At 37.1% G+C, this 27758-nt stretch overlaps 1 protein-coding gene across 2 annotated transcripts in view; it reads left to right on the top strand.

Annotated features, from left to right (window-relative positions):
* TTC21B (tetratricopeptide repeat domain 21B) overlaps nt 1-27758 on the top strand; it is an 86752-nt gene that overhangs the window by 12757 nt on the left and 46237 nt on the right. Inside the window, exons 6-14 of one of the 2 annotated variants that reach the window (XM_066345593.1) lie at nt 3725-3882; nt 9428-9512; nt 11808-11906; nt 14129-14321; nt 14697-14794; nt 15122-15322; nt 19770-19899; nt 22224-22381; nt 26399-26623. In XM_066345593.1, coding sequence (XP_066201690.1) covers nt 3725-3882; nt 9428-9512; nt 11808-11906; nt 14129-14321; nt 14697-14794; nt 15122-15322; nt 19770-19899; nt 22224-22381; nt 26399-26623 — 1347 coding nt within the window. The remainder of the gene's footprint in view (nt 1-3724; nt 3883-9427; nt 9513-11807; nt 11907-14128; nt 14322-14696; nt 14795-15121; nt 15323-19769; nt 19900-22223; nt 22382-26398; nt 26624-27758) is intronic. The other variant, XM_066345595.1, reaches the window with a different exon arrangement.

Genomic DNA, 27758 nt, shown 5'->3' with positions numbered 1-27758 from the left:
AACAATTAAGTGCCACAAGTACACAAGTACAATTGATGCTTTCTGAGCACCTTCAACATTTTATTTTAATTTTTGAATCAGCAAAAATTAAATTTATATGTCAGGAAAACAGTTTATTCGATAAGCAATAGTTTGGGAGGGATAAAAAAGAAAAAGAATTATTAGTGTATTGGCTATTGTTAAGGTCCCTGTATCGCTCCTGTCGGTTTTAGTATAGTGAGCTTGTTCAGATGTTGGCCACCAGTACAAGTAGTTAGTTCTCAGGCTAGAAGAATTGGGCGCTTAGCAAAATTTAAAATTTTTTTTCTTGATTATTTCTATTCCTTAAAGAAGAGATAGTTGATTATCTTCAAGGGTAAGGCTATTTTGATGTTAATATAAGCAATTTAGGAGGGATTTCCCTTTTATTTTCAATATTTAAGATTAGTTTCGATTCTTTTTCTAATATAATTCATCTCAAGTGTGTATTTATTTTTGTATAAGTGTTTCAGGAAAGTTGCACCAGTCTAATTCTAAAGAGGAATGATATTAACCAAATACACAGCAAATTTTTATTTAATATGGTATTCTGTATTCATATGGGAGGTGATGGTAAGGAATTATTAGATGTGATCTTTTGCATGATTTTGTTATTTTATATTACTGGCTATTTAGGCAATTTCCAAGGACATGTAATTTTTTTAAATTACGTACATTAATTTTTTCCTAATATTGTCAGCTATTAAGAAATTTAAGTTATTTTGATGTAGTCAACAGCATATTATTGGTGGGTTTCACATTTTCCTTTAATTATGTGGGAATATAATCTGAAACTGATTTCAAAAATATATTACCGTTCTACTGTATTTCTGTTGAGATTGTATACTCATTCAGGATTAAATGCATTCCTAAAGGAGATACAGAAGAAAATTTTTAAGTCTAATATGTAATAAATGTGCCTTATTATTTGTTCTTAAAGTACTGTGTTTATAGTGCTTTTCCTATGAAATTAACACATGGATATTATAAAAAAATTTTCAGAATGCTATAATAGCCAAAAAGAACAGTAAATGTCACTATTGGAGATAACCAATCTATTATATTAAAAATGACATCTCTTCACGTTAGTAAATGTAGATCTGCTAATCTCCATCATCACTTTTAATGGCTACCTAAAATTTTATTAAATATGCCATAAGTATCATAAATCCTTAAGGATATTTTGGGTTATTTTTATTTTTTTCTATTATACATAATTCTACCATAAATATAATCTAGCCTGACCAGGCAGTGGTATAGTGAGTAGAGCATTAGCCTGAGACACAGAAGACCCAGGTTCAATAACCCAAGGTCACTGGCTTGAGCACTGGCTCATCCGGCTACAGGCTTGCCAGCTTGAGCATGGGCTCACCAGCTTGAGCACAGGGTTGCTGGCTTGAGCTTGGGATCATAGACATGACCCCGTGATCTCTGTCTTGAATCCAAAGGTTGCTGGTTTGAAGCCCAAGGTGCCAAGATCACTGGTTTAAGCAAGGAGTCACTGGTTTAGTTGCAGCCCCCCCAGTAAGGCATGTATGAAAAAACAATCAATGAACAACTAAGGTGACACAGTGAGGAATGAATGCTTATCTCATTTCCTTCCTGTCCATCTGTCCCTATCTGTCCCTTTCTCTGTTTCTCTTACTGTCTCTTACTAAAAAACAAAGAAACAAATAAATCTAGATGCTTATTTGTGGTTTTGTTGGGTTTTTTAGTTTTTGTTTTTTTACAGGGACAGAGAGAGAGTCAGAGAGAGGGATAGACAGGGACAGACAGACAGGAACAGAGAGAGAGATGAGAAGCATCAATCATCAGTTTTTCATTTCAACACCTTAGTTGTTCATTGATTGCTTTCTCATATGTGCCTTGACTGTGGGCCTTCAGCAGACCGAGTAACCCCTTGCGCAAGCCAGCGACCTTGGATCCAAGCTGGTGAGCTTTTTTTTTTTGCTGAAGCCAAAGAGCCTGTGCTCAAGCTGGCTTCCTCGGGGTCTCAAACCTGTATCCTCCGCATCCCAATCTGACACTCTATCCACTGCACCACCGCCTGGTCAGGCTTCTTTGTGGTCTTATCCAATGATTTCCTTAAGGTAGTTCCTAGTAATGAAAATGTTGAGGTAGAGGGAATAGTTTGAACTTTATTTTTCTTATTCTCTTTTATTTTTTCAGTTAGAGTTTACATTTAATATTATTTTGTATCAGTTTCAGGTATACAGTATAGTGGTTAGACTAACATACACTTTACAAAGTGATACCCTCACCCTGTTATTTCAGATACCCACCTGGCACCATACATAGTTATTATATATTTATGACAGTATTATTGACTATGTATCCTATGTTGTACTTTGCTTCCCCATGATTATTTTATAATTACCAATTTGTACTTCTAATTTCTTCATCCTTTTCTCCCAGTCCTCCAACCTCCCTCTTCTCTGGCAACCGTTAGTCTGTTCTCTGTATGAATGAGTCTGTTTCAGTTTTGTTTGTTTATTTTGTTCTTTAGATTCCACATATAAGTAAAATCATAAGGTACTTATCTTTCTCTGACTGACTTATTTCCCTTAGCATAATTCCCTTTAGTTCCATCCATGCTGTCACAGATGTTAAGATTTCATTCCTTTTCGTGGCTAATATTCCATTGTGTCCACATGTGCACCTAAATTTTTTTTACCCACTTGTCTGTTGATGGTCTCTTGGGTTACTTCCATATCTTGGCTATGGATAAATAATGCTCCAATGAACATAGGGAAGCATATAGTCATTTGAATTAGTGTTTTGGGTTTCTTTGGATATATACCCAGAAGTAAAGTTGCTGGCTCCTAAGGAAGTTCCATTTAACATTTTTTGAGGTAGCTCTATTCTGCTTTCCACAGTGCTGCACCAATCTGCAAGAGAGAGAGTGAGAGAGAGAGAGAGAGATGAGAAGTATCAACTCATATTTGCGGCACCTTAGTTGTCCATTGATTGCTTCTCCTGTGTGCCGGGGGTAGGGGGCAGCTCCATCTGAGGCAGTGACCCCTTGCTCAAGCCACTGACCATGGGATCATGTTGATGATCCTACTTTCCAGCTGGTAAGCCTGTGCTCAAACTGGATGAGCCCATGCTCAAATCAGCGACCTCACCGTTTTGAACCTGGGACCTCCGCATCCCTGGTCGACACTCCATCCACTGAGTCACCACCCATCAGGCCAGCCTGAAAGAAATTTTTTTAAAAATACAAAGTATCTTAGTTTTAGATGTTGCTTGTAAATACTGAAAGGAAACATGATTGTACAATAACACTAGTTTTCTACCTACCTCAGGATAGCCATTATGAGAACCTTGGTATATATGATCACAGTTTTTTGTAGTTGTTGGATTTTTAGCGAGAGAGAAGGGGGGGGGGACAGATAGGGGCAGACAGGAAGGGAGGGAGATGAGAAGCATCATTTCTTTGTTGTGGCTCCTTAGTTGTTCATTGATTGCTTTCTCATATGTGCCTTGACCGGGGGACTACAGCCAAACCAGTGACCCCTTGCTCAAACCAGCGACCTTGGGGTCATGTCTATGACCCCACGTTCAAGCTGGTGAGCCCATGCTCAAGCCAATGACCTCGGTTTCGAACCTGGGTCATCTGCGTCCCAGGCCTGTGCTTTGTCCACTGTACCACTGCCTGGTCAGGCATGATCAGAGTTTTGATGGAACTTCTTTTTTCTCCCATTAGGCACAATGCCTTGAGATGCGCCAGAATTATTTAGGTGCTCTGGAGACAATAAACCAGATGGTTGTGAACTTTCCAAGTTTCCTTCCTGCTTTTGTACAGAAAATGAAACTACAACTAGCCTTGCAAGATTGGGACCAGATGATTGAGATCGCACAGAGGTTAAGTAAAAAAAGACACAATTACCTTTGAATCTGATTATAATTTTAAGAGAAAAAAAATTCTGTATATTTTTTATCATAAGGTTTTTAAATTTTATTTTTCCAAAAATACAGAATTGAGGGAAAATTTACCACTGCATTGTTTAAAACTGCATTTATTGGTTTCCATAAGTATCTGTCTAGCTGTTCTAAGTCAGACTCTCTATTTTGTAAATAGCCCTACCCTTATGAAGCTTATATTCAAATGAGGAACCATATAGTAAACAGAACAAAATAAATAAGAAATAATGTGAGCTGTTAGAAAGTTATGGAGAAAAGGTAAAGCCAGTAAGTGACATGGGCAGTAGGAAGAAGAGGGTTGCTTTTATGGGATGGTCAGGGAAGGCCGTACCAAGAAGGTGGCATTTGAGCAAAGGGAGGAAGCCATCTGGGAAAATCTTTTCAGAAAGAAGGAAAAACAAGTGTGAAAACCTTAAGGCAAGAGAATGTGTCAAATGTTTAAGGAAGGGGAAGGAGTAAGATGACTAGGAGTGAAGTCACAGGGAAAGGTAGGAGGGAGCAGGGCTGCTGGGTTATGAAGGGCCACTGTAAGGAACTTGGTCTTTCTTCTGAAATATGAAGTCAGTCTCCCTCCTTCCTACCTTTTTATCTACCTCTTTGTGTCTGCTGCTTCCTCTCCCTCCTCATTTTATTTATATATTTTTTGCTGCTTCTTTAAAGGAACCAAATATTAGCCTGTAGGTTTTTCATGCTATGAATTGTATTGATTATCTGCCGTGTACTGTGTAACTGTTGCTTATCCTCCGTTATTTTCTGTAAATTGATAGATTTAGTGGCTTGGTTTACGTTCACGTTCAGTTTTTTTCTTTTGGCTGTTGATAAATGGTGATGTGTTCTTCCTTCAAAGAGACATAATCTCTGTTTTCTTCTCTTTTTTGACATTAACAGCTATTTGTGCTCAATACCTAGAGGCTTGGTTTAGTGTTATAATATAGTTATAGCATTCTTATTTCTTAGCTCTAATACTTCTATGAAGAAACTAATCTGCTGACTGATTATCTAGAGTTATCATTCGTATAAGAAAAGTTGGATAAATGTCTGAGTCTTTTTCCTTATTTCTGGGTTTTAAAATAACCAAAAAACTAAAAGTCTCCTAGTATCTTCTAGTAGTAGTTGATGAATCGTTTAGGTTTGTTTGTATGATATAGATTAAACTTGATTGTTTCTAACCATTTCAGTTATTACAGTTCAGATTGATTCATCTTTGGCCATTAGTAACCTCTTCAAATTGATTCTTAAGTTTTTTTGACATGATCCTAGCAGTCTGATAGTTTTCTTGCTATTCTGTATGGCAAGGTGTATCAGGGTCATTTTATGTATTGTTACTGCCTCAAATCTGTATCAGGCATTGTCATTTTTAGTGGGAAATGATATTTGGAGCCCAAAATTTGGGCACTAGTAACTATTTGATGTTGACATTTTTCCAGATTTCTAGGCATTGTGTGTGTGTGTGTGTGTGTGTGTGTGTGTGTGTGTGTGTGTGTGTGTGTCTAGTATCCAAATATATATATATACATTTTTTTGAAGGACATTTATAAAATAAAAAGACTTGCCATATAGTTTTAAACTTGATATTCATTTATACTGATATACTTATTAACAATGAATAACATTGAATAAAGTGAACACACAAATACTTTAATTTTTTCTATTGGCAGTCATTTTGGTTTTTTCCTATTGTTTTGCTCTTTAAAATATTATAGTGAGCACATACATATACCCACACATACAGTCATTATACAGATATAGGATTATTTCTGAAGGATGTTTTTTTTTAAATGAGAGATTACTGAATTAAAATGTACTTGTTAAGGTAGGCTAAGCTCCCATTAAAAATTGATTAAAATGTATAATGGATTAATGCAGTAGAATTTTTTTGTTAGATATAAATGTTTTGGGTAGGTATTACAGGGATCAGGCAACTTCCCTCCACATTGTGAATAAGGGATCTATGTAGGTTCTTTCCATATTGTATCTCTGCCATTTTCTAAAACCTTATTATATTGGTATCCAGCTGGTAGGAGGGGAGAGTGTAGAGAAATTATTATACTTTTCTTATAAGCCCAGGCCCACAAATAGCATATAATGCTTCATCGCACATTGGCCGCATCTAACTGCAAAGATGGCTGGGAAATGTTGGCTAGCCTTGTGCCCAAGCACATTAGGGAAGAATGACTGAGTAGAGAGATTGCAGTCTCTGCCTCAGGAATACATACTTCAGATTTTGATAGATACTACCAGATTCTTCTCCTAAGGAGCTAGATTATTTATACTCCAATCAATAGTCGATTTAATATTTCTTTCCCCTATCCTCACCAGTTCTGGCTGTTATAAGTGTGGTTTGTTTGTTTTTAAACTATCTGGTAGATTAAGAAATGGTACTTTTTAAATTTTAAATCACATTGAGATTGAGTATCTTTTTATGTTAAAGCATTTTTTTTTATTTGTTTCTAGACTTTTTTTTTTTGATGGCAGAGACACAGAGAGTCAGAAAGAGGGAGAGATAGGGATAGACAGACAGGAAGGGAGAGAGATGAGAAACATCAATTCTTCATTGCAGCTCCTTAGTTGTCATTGATTGATTTCTCATATGTGCCTTGACCAGGGGGCTATAGCAGACTGAGTGACCCCTTGCTCGAGCCAGCGACCTTGGGCTCAGGCTACTGAGCCTTATTCAAACCAGATGAGCCCGTGCTCAAGCTGGCGACCTCGGAGTCTCGAACCTGGGTCCTCCATATCCCAGTCGGACTCTATCCACTGTGCCACTGCCTGGTCAGACAGGCTTTTTTTTTTTTAAAATAGGGTCTATTTCTTTCTATATTTCAAATAGATTTTGATATTTTTTAGGGTCACTTCATTGTTTCTTTTATGATAGTTTTGTTGGCTCTTCTTTGTAGTAGACTATCAAAATTAACAAGGTAAAAAGAAATCTTTTAAGATTTCTATTTTAATTGTATTAAACCAATAGATTATTTGGGGAGAATTTTTTTAAACCCAAAATGAGTATTAGCATAGGTAGCTATTAGTCCACAGCAAACAACTACAAATCTCAGGTATATGATAATAAGCATTCATTTCTCACTTTTGTGTGGGTTATCTAGTGGCAGCTGATCTAGACCAGGCTTGGCTGAGGCTCTACTTCAGATTCAGATCCAGAGGGTGGCTATGACACCTCCTTGCAGACTGGGCTCTGGTCAGCTCTCAGAGTGTTCTCCCCTGGCACACGTCAAAGAGCAGCAATTACCCAAAGGAAGCTCTTCTCATGGTGATAGCAGAGATGCAAGAGGGCCAGCAGAAGTATGTGATTCTGCTGAAACTGAAGCATGGCACGCTGCCACTTCTGCTCACATTTCATTGGCCAAGATAAGAAAAATGTTCCAGCCTGACCAGGCGGTGGTGCAGTGGATAGAGTGTCGGACTGGGATACAGAAGACCCAGGTTCAAGACCCCAAGGTCGCCAGCTTGATCGTGGACTCATCTGGTTTGAGCAAGGCTCATCAGCTTGAGCCCAAGGTCACTGGCTCGAGCAAGGGGTCACTCAGTCTGCTGTAGCCCCGGTCAAGGAACATATGAGAAATCATTCAATGAACAATTAAGGCAAAGGTTCTCTAACTTTTTTTTTTTTAATTTTATTTATTCATTTTTAGAGAGGAGAGAGAGAGGGAGAGAGAGAAACAGAGAGAGAGAAGGGGGAGGAGCAGGAAGCATCACCTCCCATATGTGCCTTGACCAGGCAAGCCCAGGGTTTCGAACCAGCAACCTCAGCATTTCCAGGTTGATGCTTTATCCACTGCGCCACCACAGGTCAGGTGTTCTCTAACTTTTTGAAGTCGGGGCGCATTTAAAATCCTACAAATAATTGTAGGTGCACTATATACAAATTTCTGAGAAATATGTCATAATAAGTCAAATATTAAAGAAAAAAATATAAAATCCAAGCGTGCTTTCATGATAAATGAAATAAATACAACAAAATTAAATTTATTCTGACATTAAGAAACATTTTTATGTTACATTTTTTGAGTTATACTTTTTAGAATTTGTAAAAAAGTGGGGTTAAAAAGTAAAAAAAATGACAAAAAGTTATCTTTTTATATTCATAGATACATTCTTAGTAAGATTTAGTAAATTCAGCAGGTCCCAGCACAAATGTGTTTTTTCATTCTTGTGTTTATGAGAAACATGAACCTGATGTGTCCTAGCAATTTCTTCAATGTTTGGGCATATATTTGAAAGGCAAACTCTCATTTCCTCATCAATACATTGAAGAATTCCTCTCTTTTTACTCTTAATTGTGTTGAGTGCAGAAAACCCCCACCATATATATCATCCTAACTTTACACCAAACAAAGGATGGAAGAAACTTGCCTCCAGTCTTTCCGGGGAACATGGGTGTAAACAATCCAGCACCACAGCTTAATAGCCTTTTGCAACCTAATCAGGCAAGTGAGGTGGGGGGTTGGGCAGACTGTCAGCTTACAGCCAATTCCCCACACCTCTGTCCCCCCAAAATCTAAACTCCAAAAATCCTGTTGGTTTTTTGGTCCCCAACAGGCACATATTTCTCTGGAATACCATAGGGCAAGGGCACACCTAGAAATCTTCTAGGGAGCACCAGTGTGCCCTGGCACACACTTTGAGAACCACTAAACTAAGATGTCACAGCGAAGAATTGATGCTTCTCATCTCTCTCCCTTCCTGTCTGTCTTTCCCTATCTGTCCCTCTCTCTGACTCTGTCTCTGTCACACAAAAAAAAAAAAAAGAAAGAGAAAAGTGTCCCAGTCCATAGTCAAGGAGCAGTAAAGTTCACTCCAGCTGTGTAGAAGAAACGGTTTAGTTACATGACAGAGGCACGTACTCAGGGAGGATGGAAGAACTGGAGCTTGTAATTCAGAGTACTACACCATCCATGATAAGAAACGTAGTGTGTTACCTCAGTTGTTTAGTTCCTTTTCTAAGTGCCGTTGAGTAAAGTTATATGAATTTTTGTAGCTTTTTCAGACTTTGTATCTTTTTTTATGGGAGGGAGGGTGTTTCTATTATTAGAACATTTCTTCATAATGTTTTCTAATTTATTTTTATTACATAGGAATCTATTTTAATGTTGTGATTTACATTAACAGATTTTAAAAAGTATTTAACCTATCTTTGCATTCCTATCATTCTTGTAATAAATTTGCGTGGTCAGTGTGAATTATTTTTTTAATATTCTATTGAATCTGGTTAGCTATTACTTCATTTAAGATTTTCAAAAGGATTTCATGAGACATACAATCTATTCATATTTTTAATCTGTTAAAAATTAAGATTTAGAATTTTTTTAGTTTAAATAATATGGTTGGTAATTTTCATGAAAGAGATGTCATTTTACTAAGTAAAATTACTTATTTAGACAGTGCAGTAGTCAGACCAGCAAACTGACTTCTCAAGCCCTCAAATAAAAGAAAATACATAAGTTTATTTCAATGAAATGTTTTTCTTCAGGTTAATGCTTCAAGATAAACAAAATGTGGAAGCACTAAGAATGCTGGCTCTCTACTATTTGTGCCGGGAAGGGGATATAGAGAAGGTAAGTTGTATTATACTATTTAAGTTTGCTATATTAAAAATACAGTCAGTGCTCTTTTAGAATGTATGTCACAGTACTTTTTAGTTGATTCTTGAAAGTACCCCTTAACAAAGCGGTGAGCTTCTTAAATCAACCAATAAAGTAAAAACATTGATAGTTACCATTAAACCTAAAAATTCCTCTGATCATTGATTATAGATCATTGATCAGATTATAGGTGGTTTTCTATGTGAAACTCCAATGCATGTAACTGTGATAATGGATATGGAAGAGTACATATGCAAAATATAATTCTTAATATTTTAAAAATTTAATTGAGTTTGCGTAAGTTAAATAGGTTTAGGATGACCTCCCATTGGATCTTATAGCAAGGTACATGTTTCTCTACTAGTGAACACATTTGACTATATCCTGGATTATGGAATACCAAAATCCAGCCTGAAGCAAATAGGATTATAACAAATAGTGGATAAGAATTGTTTACTCTGTTTAAATTAGTTACTATGACAGTATCTAATAGGTACTTTAGTAAATTTTTTTTAAAATTTTATTTATTCATTTTTAGAGAGGAGAGAGAGACAGAGGAAAGAAAGACAGAGAGAGAGAAGGGGGGAGGAGCTGGAAGCATCAACTCCCATATGTGCCTTGACCAGGCAAGCCCAGGGTTTCGAACCGGCGACCTCAGCATTTCCAGGTCGAGGCTTTATCCACTGCGCCACCACATTAAAAGAATCTTAGTAGGGACAACTTTTCAGTAAATTTTCCAGGCATTGAAATTACTAATACTAAGGATCTTAATTATTTTTCTATTCTAGATAAAATTTAAATTTTTTTTTTAATTTATTGACTTTAGGGAGAGAGGAAAGGAGGGAAAGAGAGAGAGAAACATCTGTTTGTTTATCCATTTATTTATGTGTTCATTGGTTGATTCTTGCATGTACTCTGACCAGGGATTGAACCTGCAACCTTGACATAGTGGGATGATGCTCTAAACCAACTGAGCTATCCAGCTAGGGCTAGATAATATTTTAAATATAAACCAGACTATTCAGGTAATCCAAGGATTGTTCTCATGTAATAGTAATGTTTATAATTATATGATTCATATCTCATTTGTGCCATGGATTAATTATTATAGAGGAGCTTGGCATGTATTTAATTGAATATTACGGTACAGTGGTACCTTGAGTTATGAACAGACCAACATACGAATTTTTTAAGATATGAGCTGCGACTTGGTCCATATTTTTATTCGAGATCTGAGCGAAATTCCGAGATATGAGTCGTGATTTGGGAAGCTGCCGCTAGTTGGCGCATTGGCGCATGGGTCCAGTATTGGCAGTTTGATATACGAGTTGACTGACTTATGAGCTCGGTTACAGAACAAGTTAAATTCATATCTCAAGGTACCATTGTATCTTTACCCTCCCAAAGGTTTCCACTCAATAACAAATACAGTGTGTCCGTAAAGTCATGGTACACTTTTTTTTTTTTTTTAGTCATGGTACTCTTTTGAGTGGTCACAGGAAAGCAACAAAGGACGATAGAAATATGAAATCTGCACCAAATAAAAGGAAAACTCTCCCAGTTTCATACATATTCAGTGCAGTTCGATGTGGGCTCACACATAAATTTTTTTAGGGCTCCTTAGGTAGCTATCCTATATAGCCTCTACAGACTCGTCACTGACTGATGGCTCTACCAGAACGGGGTTTCTCCACCAAACAGCCGGTTTCCTTCAACTGGTTATCCCACCAAGTAATGTTATTCCTATGTAGTGGCACTTTGTTATAAACGCGCTGATATTCACGTTGCACTTTGGTCCCGGATTCTAATTTAGCAAGCCACAGAACACACTGAACTTTCCTCTGTACCATCCACATCTCGACTGGCATGGCCATGGGCTGCTTCACTGTATACACGGTGTTAGGTCATCATCTGCGCATGCGCACATGCTGCCACATCATCCTACAGAAACTGGGAGGGTTTTCCTTTTATTTGGTGCAGATTTCACATTTCTATGGTCTTTTGTTGCTTTCCTGTGACCGGTCAAAAGTGCACCATGACTTTACGGATACACTGTATTAAACACATTCCAAAACTCAGTTCTTTATTGATTATTGAGCTTTTTAAAAGAAGTTTTAATACATCTTGCAACATAGAAGATTTCATTAGAAGAGGGGAAATTAGTAAAAGTAATATATTTTTTAAATAATAGTATTTATTAGTCTGTATGTTCTATATTATGTTATTTCTTAGTTTATTCTAAAATTGTACTGGGTACTTTTGTTTTAGGCTGCAGCCACTCTGGAAAACTTAGCAAATGCATTGGATGCCATGGAACCACAGAATGCTCAACTTTTTTATAAGATTACAAGAGCTTTCAGCAGAACTGTAAGAGTGCCCACTATGTACCAGAGCTCTGTTAGCCATAGCTGGGAATAGAAAACAAGTCGCAAAGGTGGAGGTGCCAAAGAGCGTGTAGCCCAGAATGAAAATACGGTATTGATACATTCCTAAGAAAGGCAGTCCAAAGGAGATAGGGTGTCCAACTGTAAGAAACCATCATGGGCTTCATGGAGAAAGTAGTATTTGTTGAACCTTTAAGAAGAAGGAAGTGCCTTCCAGGCAAAGAAAATAAAAACTGGTTTATTTTAATAAGAGTATAGGATTTATGAATAGGGTCATTCTTTGTTTTGTTTTTAAAAACTATTTTTAAAAAGTTTTAATGTCAGTAACAAACTATTTCAGTGGGGGAAATAGTTGGTATCTTACTTTTTTTAGATTATTAAAGAAATGTTTGCATTACAAGTGCCCAATAAAAAGAATGTAATGGGAATGAAATAGAAAAAACAGCAGAATCTTGAAATCAATACCTGAAATGAGCAGATTGAAAAGTTACTTAAATAGGAAAAAGGTACACATAAGTAAAATAATTAGTAAATATAAAGTTGAAAGAAAAAAAATCAAAGTTCTTAATTGTTAAACGACATGAATAAACTGAATTTTCTTATTTAAAAAGAAAGTTGGTCAGATTGTGTGAAGTTTAGTGAAAAACAAATTCTGCTATTACAAAAGTTTGAGTTAACATAAATTTACCCTTTTTATTTACCTATTGCCAGATACCTGATTAGTTTACAAAAATTCAAACAGCTTAGTATTTTACTCTAAAAATTTTTGTCTTCAAAAATTATATGCTTTCCCCTCTCTAGCAGGATTGCCATGTTTTGATGCTTTTTTGATGCTTTTTTTTTTTTATTTTTTTATTTTTCTGAAGCTGGAAACGGGGAGAGACAGTCAGACAGACTCCCGCATGCGCCCGACCGGGATCCACCCGGCACGCCCACCAGGGGCGATGCTCTGCCCACCAGGGGGGCGATGCTCTGCCCCTCCGGGGCGTCGCTCTGCTGCGACCAGAGCCACTCTAGCGCCTGGGGCAGAGGCCAAGGAGCCATCCCCAGCGCCCGGGCCATCTTTGCTCCAATGGAGCCTTGTCTGCGGGAGCGGAAGAGAGAGACAGAGGAAGGAGGAGAGGGGGTGGAGAAGCAAATGGGCGCTTCTCCTATGTGCCCTGGCCGGGAATCGAACCCGGGTCCCCCACACGCCAGGCCGACACTCTACCGCTGAGCCAACCGGCCAGGGATGCTTTTTTAAAGAAGATTCTAAGGCATAATCTTTTAAAATAATCTTTGTGGTGGCACCCTTGTCTTTAGGGGGAAAGCCCTAGTTTTTTTATATATATTTATTTTACTTTATTTCTGTTTGTTTATTTTCTTGAGAGAGAGAGAGTGGAAAGAGGAACGAAGGGAGGTGAGAAGCATCAGCTCATAGTTGCATCACTTTAGTTGTTCATTGATTACTTCCCATATGTGCTTTGAGGGGCGGGAAGGGGGCCATCAGGTTGAGTCAGTGACCTCTTGCTAGAGCCAGTGACCTTGGGATCATGTTAATGACCTAACGCTCAAGCCAACAACCTTTGAACCTGGGTTCTCAGCCTCTAGGTTGACACTCTGTCCACTGTGCCACTACTGGTCAGGCAGCCCTAGTTTTGATTTCATAAAAAATATATATAATCTTGAAGCAATAACTTTCTTGTTTATCTTATAAAACAATCAGGACAGTTTGAAAAGAGTTCAAAAATATATGCTTATAGAGCAACATCATTAAGAGTATACTTTTCAAGATAGCCATTTTTTTAAAAGTACTAGTCAGGATAAGTTCTGATAGGATATAAAATTTTGCTGCACTGTCTAGATAGCAAATAGAGAAGTTTTATTTTGGTTATTAAATAATTTTATTTTTATTTTGCCCCTGTGAAGTACAGATAATATATATGCATATTTAGGGGAAAAATCTTTTTGAATAAAAGTGTTCTAGTCCACCTTAATCTTTTTTTCTTTTCCTTTTATTTATTTTTTATTTATTCATTTTAGAATGGAGAGAGAGAGAGAGAGTAAGCAAGCAAGAGAGAAAGGGGGGAGGAGCAAGAAGCATCAACTCTCATATGTGCCTAGAACAGGCAAGCCCAGGGTTTCAAATCGGTGACCTCAGCATTCCAGGTTGACGCTTTATCCACTGCACCACTACAGGTCAAGCCTTTTTTTTTTTCTTTTTAGTGTGGACGTAATCAACTCATCCTTCAGAAAATTCAAACATTGCTGGAAAGAGCTTTCAGTTTAAGTCCTCAGCAATCAGAATATGCTACAGAACTTGGATACCAAATGCTTTTACAAGAAAAAGTTAAAGAAGCAAAGAAGTGGTATAAGATTGCCTTAAATCTTGAAGAAACTAACATCACTGCTTTGATTGGTATGACTGCTATTTCTATAAATGTTCTTCGTATACATACAAGTCATAATTGCTTTTTATACCTACCATTAAAAAATGCATTTTGTGGTTTTCTAAAATTAAACTGTTACGTTGTGCTGATAGAGTTGCAGGTTCGATCCCCGGTAGGGCACATACAAGAATCAATCAATGAATTCATAAATAAGCAGAACAACAAATTAATATTTCTCTTTCAAATCAATAAATTAAATATATATATATAATTTAAAAAAAATAAAATTTTCATGTATCATAAGAGGAAAAACCTGTTCTATTAATGTTTTGTGTGTTAGCTTAAAGGTTGCATGCCTAAAACCAAATATGTGGACTTTGACTTTTTGTTCTGTTTTGTTTTAGGATTTATCCAATGTCAGTTAATAGAAGGGCAGCTGCAGGATGCAAGTCATCAGCTGGAATTTCTTAGTGAAGTTCAGCAGTCTTTTGGAAAATATGCGGTACAGTATTTTATTAGGTATAGATACAGTAGCTCCCAGCTGTTATTTATAAATGTGAAATTTTTAACTGGCTTATTATTTAGTAATGCCTTTAAAGAGCTAATGTATCCTAGTTTTAGAATTTTACTATGTAATTTCATTTATTAATTTACCTCCATGTAAAATTAGACTTTATTCTTCTACAACATTCTAAAAACTCATCCAAGCTAATACTTAAATTTGAACAAATATTTTATTAATAAAGTGCTATTTATGTGTAACCTTTATTTCAAATAGAAATAAATAGCTTTATAACTGAATAATTTATGAAAACTACTGATTTTTCAGGAACTAACCTATTTACATGCAGTTCTTGCTATGAAGAAAAATAAACGACAAGAAGAAATTGTTAACTTGTTAAATGATGTCCTGGACATTCATTTTTCACAATTACAAGATTTACCTGTTGGCATAGAGTATTTTGAGAAGTTAAATCCTGATTTCTTACTAGAAATTATTATAGAATATCTGAATTTCTGTCCAATGCAGGTAAGTCAGTCTGGGACTTTGGGGGAAATATTGAACCTATGGGGGTTACATTGGTTAATAATAAATATATAGGTTTCAGGGTGTATAGTTCTATAATACGTCATCTGCATATTGTATTGTGTGTTCACCAGCCAAAGTCAATTCTCTTTCTGTCACCATTTATCCCCCTTTACCCTCTTCTGCATGCCCCGCCCACTTTCCCTCTGGTAATCACCATGCTGATGTCTGTATTTATAAGTTTTTTGTTTTGTTTTTGTTTTTTTATTTTGCTTAATCCTCTTTTTCCCAGCCTCCCAAACCCCAATCTGACAGCTGTCAGTCTGTTTTCTGTATTTGTGAATCTCTTTCTATTTTGCTTGTTGCTGATTTTGTTCATTAGATTCTATATATAAGTGAAATCATATGGTCTTTGTCTTTCTCTAACTGACTTATTTCACTGAGCATAAAAACCTTTTAAGATCTCTCCATGCTGTTGCAAAAGGTATGATTTCATTTTTATGACTGAGTAGTATTTCATTATGTAAATGTACCACAGCTTTTTTTACCCACTCATATACTGATCGGCTGCTTCCAAATCTTGGCTATTATAAATTACACTGCATTGATCTTGGGCTGCATATATTCTTTTGAATCAGTGTTTCGGGGGTTTTGGGGATATAGTCTCAGAAATAGAATCCCTGGGTCTTAAGGTAGTCCATTTTTAATTTGGGGGGGAAACTTCATACTATTTTCCACAGTGGCTGCACCAGTCTGCATTCTCACCAACAGTGCAGGGGGGTTTCCTTTTTTCCATATCCTCATCAACGCTTGTTTGTTAATTTATTGATGATAGCCATTCTGACAGGTGTAAGGTGATAACCTCGTTGTGGTTTTACTTTGCATTTTCTGATGATTAGTGACATTGCACATCTTTTCATATGTCTTTTGACCATCTGTATGTCCTCTTTAGAGAAGTGTCTTTCTGTGCAGGTTCTTTGCCCTTTTTTAAAAAATGGTTTGTGAAGAGGGAGAGGGGGAGAGAAAGAGAACATTCATTTTGTTGTTCCACTTAGTTGTGCATTCATTGGTTGCTTCCTTGTATGTGCCTTAACTGAGTATTAAACCCACAGCCTTGTTATTTCAGATTGATGCTCTAACTGAACCGGCCAATGTCCAGTCATTTACTTTTTATATGACAAGTTTGAGAACCCTGGTTGTGAATCTGAGTATATCCTTTATTTTGTCAGTGCCTCTCATTGTGCTTCCTTTTCCGTATTTGGATTTGGCTGCAAGACCTAGATTAGGTGTTCTTTTCCTCCCAATTATGGATATCAGTGGATTTCCACGAATCATATAAATGTCAGTAGATCCTTTACTCATATAACTTTGGGTCCTGGTATAGGACTCTACATTTATCTCTGTGAAATTGTATCTCCATGATTATTTCCATAATTCAAGATTACCATATCCTTCTAGATCCTGATTGTCATCTGTTTTGTCCAGGTCTCTATTGTCATTCATTATCTGCCTTATCTAACTCTCAATAGAGCTGAGGATGGAACCTTCTGTTGTATTACCAGAGAGTTCATTTCAAATTGATATGGATTCGTTAGTCACACTTATTGTTACAGACAGTAAGTGGATGACTTAATTCCACTCAACTCACAGTGCAACATGGATATCATGGTGGACACTATCTTCATTGCTAAAAACATAGTTCTTAGCATTTTCCTTTATCTACAGCTTCAGTACTTGTGTTAAACAAGGAAATGAGAACAATGACCTTTCCTTAGGGAATCCATGCTGCTTTTTATTGATCATCATTTTTTTCCCCATACTTTCATAATCTGGTTCTTTTTAAGTTTCCTGCTCCAGAATCACCTGTAGGATTGATTTCAGTCTCCCCAGTTATGATCTTAGAAGTTGAACGCACTTTTCAGTACTCATGCAGTATTCAGAATTCATTTAAGAAATGCTGTATTACAGAGTACCTAACACTGTTCAGAGCCGGGGAAGTAATTGTTTAAAAGCAGACTACAACCCTTTCCCTCTTGAAGCATGTATACTAACTATCAGGAGCAGACAGCTAATGTAATCAAGTCATTCTATAGTGTTTTAGAAGATCACAGAACACAATAAAGGGTGGGAAGTGGTCATTTTAGATAATATGATCTACAAAGATAAGACAGTAAAATTTGAACAAAAACTTGAAGGTGTGGTGTGGAAAGTTGGTAGAGTGTTTTCAGACAAAGGGAGCAGTTCAGTCGCCCAGAGACACAATGAGATGAGTGTGGCCGGGATGGATGAGGAGGAAGGGAGTTGTCAGAGAGGTCAGGGCACAAAAGACAAGTTGTAACTACTCTGACTTCAATTCTAGTTGTTGTAACTTCTTCGGCTTCAATTCTGAGTACAATGGAAAGCCGCCAAGCGGTTTCTGACATGATCATATTCAACATTTTATATTTTTATTTACTGATTTATTGATTTTTGGGAGAGAGAGAGTTTTATATTCTTATTTACTGATTTATTGATTCTGGGGAGAGAGAGAGAAACATCAATTTATTATTCCTCTTATTTATGCATTTATTGGTTGCTTTTTGTATGTGCCCTGACTGGGGATCGAACTTGCAGCCTTGGTGTATTGGAACATCAACCAACTGAGCGGCCCTGCCAGGGCCCATATTCAATATTTTAAAAGGATCTTTCTAAAAGCTATGCTGAGAGTAAACTGTAGGTAGAACAAGAAATTATTAACTGGTAATTGAGTTCCTAGCTAACAGGAATTTTGTTTTTCCATAATAACCTTTATCAGCATGATATAATATAATTAGCATTTATAATGGTGTTTTATGGGGAAATATCAGAAAGACAGACTTGTCTCTCTAGCTCTTTTTTACTTCTTTGACCCTTTTTTATTTTTACTTTTTTAACTTTATTGATCGATTTTAGAGAGACAAAGGAGAGAGAAGCATTCATTTGTTGTTCCACTTAGTTGTGCATTTATTGTTTGCTGCCTGTATGTGCCCTGACTGAGGATTGAGTCTGCAACCTTGTAGTTTCAGTACAATGCTCTACCCACTGTGCTAACCAGCCACGGCTACTTCTTTGGTGTTTCTCTCTCTCTCTCTCTCTCTCTCTCTATATATATATATATATATTTAATCAAACATGTTATTTTTAAAGATAAAATGCCTTAGAGATAAATCCTGTTTTTTCCTATGATTCACTCTGAAACTATGGTGAAAACAATGCTTGTTCTCAATAACTAATTCTTAGCAAATGACAATGAACATTACCAGAACCTTCCTATGTCACCTATACCTTCACTATTGTCAGTTATGCTGAAAAAATATGCTTTAAGAAATTTACTCTGTATCCATTACTGTGTAAAGAAGTATGAAATTCTGATCTTTAAGACACAAAGACCCTTAGTTCTATAAATGAGGCAAAACTAAATATGAAACTACTATAGAACTGTATAAGATACAGAATAATACATTTTATTCTATAGTTTATAAGTTCTGTAAAAACTTCAAGAGGTATTCTAAGCACCAATGGTCATATTCTGAAGATCTTTTTGAGCATACATTATTTTGTGCTTCAACAAGATAATATGACATTTTTTGTCAGTAACAGTGGCTTGTAGGAGTGATGGTCAGTTTGGAGGCCATACTCCAGGTAAGAATGTGTATGTATGTGCAGGTATAAGGGATGGGGAGGATCGCCCTTCAGGCAAAGGAGCCAGCATTAATAGGTCAAAGCAGGGAGAATGAACATTTGATATTTAAATTCTGAGATCACATTTCTGTGAGTGGTGAGTGGATAACCACTGACTAAAGATTGGTTGAGTAGACTTCCACTAAAAGAATAAACAAATGGTTTAGCATTTCTTTAGTTCTAATATTCATTATTAATAAAAAGAAAAAATTGAGGGCCTACAACATGCCAGGCAGAAAATCAAGAATATGAAGATGTGATGCATTTGGTGGAGTACACTTGAGCGTGTTCTACCTTCTGATTCTAGGAAAACAAAATCTAAATTATCTAAAAACTGTACGTTACTCTCATAGATAGTGCAAATTATTGAATTGGGCAAATCACAAGGCAGGTTTAAAATTAGAACTTGCTTTGCCTTTTGTCTCAATTCCAACAAGAAACCTGACTTTTTAGTTATCTTTCCTTTGAATAGATGTTTCCTTGATAAAGTTTTTGGCCAGTTATGTTCCTTTCATATGTTATTGACTGAGTAAATGTATAATAATTTCACAATTATTTTTCTGAACGAAGTCATTTTTTATAAATCTGATAATAGGTCTCAGGGAAATAAAGTATTAGTTTAGCCTTAGCAAAGATATTGGACAATAAAAAACAATACGTGGTTTTGGTATTTACATTATAATTAATGTGTCTGTTTTTAGCTAAATGTCATCATAAACTTATGAAATGGCTGCTAATTTGTTTTGTTTAGCCTGCAAGTCCTGGGAAACCTCTTTCTCCGTTTCTCAGACGCTGTACCTCAGTCCTGGAGACTATAGTAAGAGCTGCTCCAGGTCTCTCGCAAGCTCTCTTCCTAATAGCAAAAGTGAAATATTTGTCCGGTAAGTATACCTTCAAAGCTTAAAAGAACCTTTATATTCTGATATTCATAAAAACAATATAAGTAAACTAAGAATTTCACATATGTGGAAAATAGTCACAGAAAAGGCACATTTTACATGTGCACAGATAATTAATTTTTATCCAAAATAAAGTTGCATAACTTGCTTTACAATTTAATTCTTTAGAAATTACTACAACCTTTAGTGGTTCAAGTGACTAGTTGGGAAAATACAGTTCTACTATTTTTTAAAAGCTCCATCAGATAGTACTGGGGCCTGCCAATGATAATTTAAATGATAATTTAGTCTTTAATCTATAGTTGTTGACTTTTGGCATAACAAAATGTGTGATGTTTACCAGGTTTTAGGCCCTAATGGAATTTCTTAATTTCTATTTAGTTTCTGTGACTGGTTACTTATAACCATAAATAAATAAATGACCTCCATAATAATCATAGCTTTTTATTATATGGGACCCTGACAAAACAAATCATCAGACAGTGATGGCTTTCATTTTTCCTTCAAGAGCAATTGGACTGCTCGTAGATAAGAATGTGATGTTGATGTGAGCTTTGCTTATTTTTCCCACAGTGATGACCCATTTCTTATCCTTAGTGGCTTTCTAAAGCTAACTCCACATATTCCTTCCCCTTGCTTTAAAAGAAACAAGATTCTGATCTCAATTATTCATACATTCCTCATTTTTTTCAGTCACTTATTTGCAAACCCTGATTCTTTTCCATGTACTTTCTCCCCTTAGTAATAACCTTTTTCAAGTTACCTCCTTAACCCTCCTCCTCCCTATAAGAACATGGAAATGGTAATTCCCATGTAAATTAATTTGCTTAACCTTTCCATTTTTTTGTGTGCACAGTTCTGAATGTTGGATTGTATCACAATGAAGAATCCAGTATTTATTTTGCCTGTTGGTTAATGGACAAATTTTGACACTGTATTTAATAAGTTTTGTGCACATCAACCACTTTTTTTGCCCATTTAATCCTCTTTTTCTACAAAAATGTTTCTGTTTAAATAGATTTGTATTATAAGTAAGTTGAGCCTTTAGAAACTGCAAGCCCTGACTGGAGCTTTATTTTTGTCTGTTGAGGTGGCAGGTACCGTTAAGGAGTCACTGAACAGAATATAAATTAGGATTTCTCCTTCCCCCAATCTGCTAGCAACGTTGAATGGGGAGTTGGGCTTAGCTTTACTTACCTAAGGCCAACTTATGAGAGAGTTAATGCAGCCCAGTGCAGGTTTATTACAGAAACCCTTCACACCGAGAATCTCGGCTGCTGTTCAGAGGAAGAGCCTCTTCATGCCCCAGGGACCAGCCCAGGGTTGACTCCACTCTTCCAGGCACTCTAATCTAGATCATTTACTTTTATTTTAACACTTCCAGATGTACAGTATGTGTGTTTTCAAAACCTTTTGGGTTTTGGTTGCTACATAACAGCATTTTAAATCTCAAACTAATATTTCTAAATCTCTGGAATATATTCTTATGCCTTTTTGTAACTTTATGGCCAGTAGTAAATTTTCTAGCCAATAATAACTAGACTAAATCTTCTTTCTTAAACTAGTTTTTTTTATTTATTTATTTTTTACAGAGACAGAGAGAGGGATAGACAGGGACAGACAGACAGGAATGGAGAGATGAGAAGCATCAAATCATTAGTTTTTGTTCCGCATTGCGACACCTTAGTTGTTCATTGATTGCTTTCTCATATGTACCTTGACCGTGGGCCTTCATCAGACCTGAGTAACCCCTTGCTTGAGTCAGTGACCCTGGGTCCAAGCTGGTGAGCTTTTTGCTCAAACCAGATGAGCATGCGCTCAAGCCGGCGACCTCGGGGTCTTGAACCTGGGTCCTCAGCATCCCAGTCCAACACTCTATCCACTGCGCCACCGCCTGGTTAGGCTAAATCTTCTTTCTTAATGTGACAATATAGCATTATACATATATATATATATTTAAATTTCTATGTTTTACAGAACTTATTATAATGAAATTATAAATAAAAAATTTTTTGACAAGGAAAATGAACAAAGATACATTTATAAGAGTCTTCGTAACCATGATGATCAATTATGATCTTTTCACGCACTTTCTCTGGTTTGCTCCTAGGTCCAATGTATGGTTTTACAGGTGTGCTCTAATTGGCATGTATGTTCTTTCTAAAAATAAGAGATTAAGCCACGGCCTTATGAACAGAGGACTTTAAATTGAAACTGTCCATAGACTGACTGGTTTTCTCCCTCTTATCTCAGATCTGCAGCTCTTAATCATTTGAGTTATAATAATGCTTTGTTTCTCTCATCAGGTGACACTGAAGCAGCTTATACTATCCTGCAACATTGCCTAGAGCATAATTCCTCGTATGCGGATGCTTATCTCCTGATGGCTCAGGTTTATTTGTCTCAGGGAAAGTTTAAATTGTGTTCTCAGTCTCTTGAACTTTGTCTGAGCTATAATTTTAAGGTAAGTATTCCAGACTAGTGGATAAGACGTATAACCTTCCTTGTACCTTTACAAATGGTTATGTATTCAACTAGCTTTTTATTTTAGCCTTTAATATTTTGATAATACATGCAGTTTTTAATGGAAAAGATTTTGGATTCATAAGCAATAGAACAAATGGAGGCAACTGTAGTGTAATTAAAATCTATATGGACTTGGCAACAAAGATTGTTGTCTGGTGTTACCACATACCTCTCTGAACTTCAGTTTCTCTTTTCTATACAACTCATAATACCCTGCAGGTATAGTGTGTGTTAAAATGCAATAATGAAAGTATAGAAAAATAATTTTAAATTATAAAGAATGATAAATATGCTATGTACAAGGATTTTATTTTATTGCCTGTTTTCTTTTTGGACCTTGTTTTTTAACAATTTTTTTCTAGATTCATCATCAAATAACTCTTAGTAATCTTGAAACTTAGTATGTTGTTTGAGGATATAAAAACTAGATTTCTATCCAAGATACTCTGTGATACATCGTGTATCCATCAGTAGTAGGGGATAGTCTAGGTTCAGGTACTTCCTGAACTTCCTGGAGTCATGGAGGCCCCCTCAGGTTTTCCCTTGGGTTCAGAAATCTTGAGCCCTATTGTATGAGAACCCGTCAGTGGACTAGAATTCAAGTTCCAAGTAAGGTTTACAAACAGTAACAGTGGCCTCTTAGGATGGTAGTTCTCATATTCGGTGAGATACTTGTATCTAAGTAAACACAAATTAAAATTAAAAAAAAGACTTGTTCCATATCAAAACTGCAGTGTATGTACTGGTTGGGCAAACAAGTTTGTGACAAATGTTTCTTAGGTTTGCTCCCTGCGTTGGGGCAGCGCCCTGTGGTCTGTGGAAGGGTGTGGGTGCTTGCTCTCAGGGTGGCAGATTGCAAAGTGCAGATTGCTTTCCTGCTTGGGAGGGGCCGTTGTTTGCTGGAGAAGGGGTGTTTTTTCCCACAGCCTGTTTTGCTGGAGAGTGGAGAGAGAAAGAGAAAGAGCTGAGGGGCCTGGGAGCCCAAATTTTTTGGCCAGGCCTGTTTGGCTGAGCCCTGCTGAGGCTGGTGAGGGCCTGTGAGTCTGAGTGAGTCTGGAGAGAGAGAGGGATGTGGTCTTTCCTGCCTGTTTGATCATCTGCCATTATGAGACTTTAATCAATGAAATGGCCTACCATTTTCTGATGCCACAATTCTTTTACCATCTGCCCGAACCCAGTGAGAACCTGCATGGCGTGCCGGCGGCCACTGACCTTACAGTACTTCACCCCAGTCAATCAGAATTTCTAAGAAAAGAAATAAGCAGGAGTATTTACACAAAGCTCATAGGTAACTAAGGCTCAGATCCACAGCCTTAAGGAAGACTAGCTGTCCCGGATGATAGATTGCTGCTACCTCACCTTATCTGTATTTTCTTCTCTGACTCCTTCCTCACTCATTTTTGTCATTCTGATTTTCTTTCTACCCTATTGCCAGCCTGTATGGTCAGGGGCTGCATCCATCAGGGCCATGCAGGTTATCATTAAATTCGGACAGATGTAAAGAAACAGTGGAGCCTGTAAAGCCAGTAGCCAGGGCCAACATCACAGCAGCCTGGCCCATGCAGGTTCACATTGGATTCGGACAGATAGTAAAGAAACAACAGAGCCAAAAGCTGGTGGGCCATCATCTTTAATCCTAGCTTGCACATGGAGGGCAACTAAAAACACACTGGGCTCCAAAACCCACTCATTCAGTGCTCACAAAGCTACTGACTTCTCCGAGTCTCCTAGAATCAAAGGTTTCTAGCTCACCAGCCTTATTCACCTCTGTTCCCCATCTCCTTCCTTCTCCCTGCACAAACTCTGCACAAACTGACTTCTCCTTCAACACTCCACCATCTTGACTGATTCTCCTGGCCTCTTCCATGTGGCCTTTCTCTGCTCTCCTCTCTCTGCTCTCTCCTTTAATGCTAATCTCAGGAACCGAGAGAGCAAGCTCCTGGTCTGCCCCCATTTTATAGTGTAGAAATCAAAACCTTTAATCCAATATACAAACAAGGAAGTCTCTGATACAAAGTCACTTATCTGAGGCATAATGGGATTCCTCATAAGAGTGCACCACCCTACATCATGCAATCAGTCAAGGGTGTGGGGAAAAGTTTAGTTTTAAAACTAAGCCTTAGGCTATAATCACCCTGCAGGCTTACAGCCTGTCCCCCACACCCAATGCAAACTAATATAAGCGAGCAAACATATATCATGTTTAAAAACTTATCTGACCAACAGAGCCAAAAAAATGGTGGGCCATCCGTTTATTTTTTTATTTTTTTATTTTTCTGAAGTGAGAAGCAAAGAGGCAGAGAGACTAACTCCCATATGTGCCTGACCAGAATCCACCCAGCAAATCCAGTAGGGGGTGGTGCTCTGCCTGTCTGGGGCATTGCTCCGGTTGCAACCCGAGCCATTCTAGTACCTGAGGCAGAGGCCATGGAGCCATCCTTAGCGCCCAGGCCAACTTTGCTCCAGTGGAGCCTTGGCTGCAGGAGAGGAAAAGAGAGGTAGAGGGAAAGGAGAGGGGGGAAGGGTAGAGAAGCAGATGGACACTTCTGTTTGCCTTGGCCTGGAATCGAACCCAGGACTTCCACATGCCAGGCTGATGCTCTACCACTGAGCCAACCGGCCAGGGCCGCCATTCCATTTATTCAAGTCTCGTATAGGTGGACAAGCAAACAGGCAGGGAAGACCACTTCCCTCTCATTCAGAGCTTCCAAAGCCCTGACACATTCTCTGGTTCTACAACCCAGAAAATTTTCTCTGGGTCTTCCTGGAATCAGAGGCCCCCACCAGCCTCAGCAGAGCTCTCAAAGCCCCTCAGCTCTAGTTCCACATCTGTACTCCTCTTCCTGCAAAACCCAGGCTGGGTAAAAAATCCCTTCTCCAGCACATATTAGCAATGCAATGGCCCCTCCAAGGCAGGAAGGTAATCAGCAATTTGCAACCTCTCGCCATTCTAGTACCTGAGGGCAAGCAGCACAGCCTTTCACAGACTACATACACACGGTGCTGCTCAGGCCAATGCAAAATATAAGTGAGCAGCAAACCTAAAAAACACATTTTACAAACTTATTTGGCCAACACAGCCCTAGTAAAGACAGAAGCTTTGTGCCATCTTTCTGCATAGTACTAAAGGGTAAAATGAATGTTTGATTAAAATCCCGTAAAATATTTATTTATTTATTCATTTGTTTATTTATTTCAGCTCGTGAGAGAGACAGACAGGGAGAGAGATGAGAAGCATCCGCTAATAGGTGCAGCACCTTACTTCATTGGTTGCTTTCTCATATGTGCCTTGACTGAGGGGGTGGGAGGGGCTCCAACTGAGCCTGTGACCCCCTGTTCAAGGCAGCAACCTTGGACTCAGACTATCAACCATCAGGTCATGCTGTGATCCCATACTCAAGCCGGCAACCCTGTGCTCAAACTGATGAGCCCGAGCTCAAGCCGATGACCTCAGGGCTTTGAACCTGGGTCCTCAGCATCCCAGGCCAATGCTCTATTCATTATAGCTAACACCTGGTCAGGCAAAAGTATCCTAAAATTTTTTATCTTAAAATTAAGAAATAAAGAAAAGGGGAAAATACTTTATTTCTAGAAATCTGGTAACTCTATGTCAGTACTATAAGTCTCAGTTAAAGAAAATACTTTCCTGAAAACTCAAAAACTTCTTACAATATATTTTCTAGCCTTAAGCACTTTGTTTGCATTTTCTCTTCTGTCTTGGAAGAAGCACTTAATTAACTGGTTTGTCATCAGGGTGACAGTAAATAGTGGCAGGTTTCTTGAATTTGATTTAATACAATACAGAATCACAACCTTAATAAAAGGACAGAACTAGACCCTATGTATAAAATTACAGGCCTCTAAGATCCTATTATTTTCATGTGTGACGGACTGTAAATTGTGTGTTGATGTTATAAGATCTTGAAGTAAATATTTCGGAATATTATTTTTTCAGGTAAGAGAAGATCCTGTATATCATTTGATAAAAGCTCAGTCACAAAAGAAAATGGGAGAAACAGCAGAAGCAATTAAAACTCTGCACATGGCAATGAGTTTACCAGGAATGAGAAAAACTGGAACTTCCTCAAAATCAAAATTCAAAAACACTGAAGGCGATGCAAGCCATCGTTTATCAATCTTTCTTGAGTTGGCAGAAGTTCACCGCTTAAATGGAGAACAGGTAAGTCAAGTTTTAATTCAGTGGCTCAGATTTGAACACTTTTATTCGAGTATACACACACACAGAGATACATATATTAGTAGGAAATAAAAAAGCTAAAATTATTTCCTTAACCAAATTTCTTTCTCATTTCTTTTCACCAAATTATGTACTTTCTGCAAGCCCCTGAAGTTAAACATAGTTTGCACTTGGAAGACATTAAGTATCAGTGATCAGTGTAGATTGGCTAGCATAGTATATGGTAACATAACATAATGTAAATAACAATATAATATAACATACATTATAAAATATATTAAGATATAATAATATAATGTGTGATTACCTTGGCTACCATGAAAAGCAATAATAAAATATAGTTATAATTCTGTGAATTCCTGAAAGGATTCACAGACACAAACACAATGTACATACAAGTACTATCAAAATAAAATCAAAGTACCAACCTGAAATTCTAATAGTTGAGAAAACAAACCACTGGATGAATAACAGCTTTGATAAACTCATAGGACAGTCATAAAATCAAATACTTAAAAATAATAATATGGATGGATGGATAGATGGGTAGGTGGATGGATAGGAAGATAATAGCTAATTCAGAATTCAAGAAAATGGAAAACAATGTCATTGATACCTGTTTTTTGGACTATAGCAGTTGCTAATCATTATTTTCATATTTTAGTGGCTGGAAGAATGTTGTGTCTAGATACTTGTCATATCTCAATTTCTATTTCATTCATAGTTAAAACATAAAGTACATTTAAATAAGGAGAACCAGTTCTACTATAAATAGTTGATTCTAAGATGTACTATTTTTTTCACGTTTTTATATTTCTGAAATACGAATTTTTTATAGTCTCTGAAGTTGGGATGAATCTTAAATGACATTTTAGATTTGAGATACAAATTTGAAAATGAGGTCATTTATTCACCTGAGGTACAATAAAAATGATGTCCTAGTATAGGGAATAAAGTAGTCTGCTACTTAATGAAGAGCCATTGGGTACAATGTGACTGGACCAGATCCTATTATTACTAATGAGGCTGTAATGACCATGGCTTTGAAGTCATTCTGCCTAGAGTTTGAAAACTGGCTCTATCATTTGTTAACTCTCTAAATATCAATTTGCTTACT

The sequence above is a fragment of the Saccopteryx leptura genome, chromosome 7 (assembly GCF_036850995.1).
Source record: "Saccopteryx leptura isolate mSacLep1 chromosome 7, mSacLep1_pri_phased_curated, whole genome shotgun sequence".
Classification (NCBI taxonomy): Eukaryota; Metazoa; Chordata; class Mammalia; order Chiroptera; family Emballonuridae; genus Saccopteryx; species Saccopteryx leptura.
The sequence above is the reverse complement of the archived record's forward strand: the minus strand, read 5'-3'. Positions and strand labels throughout refer to the sequence as shown.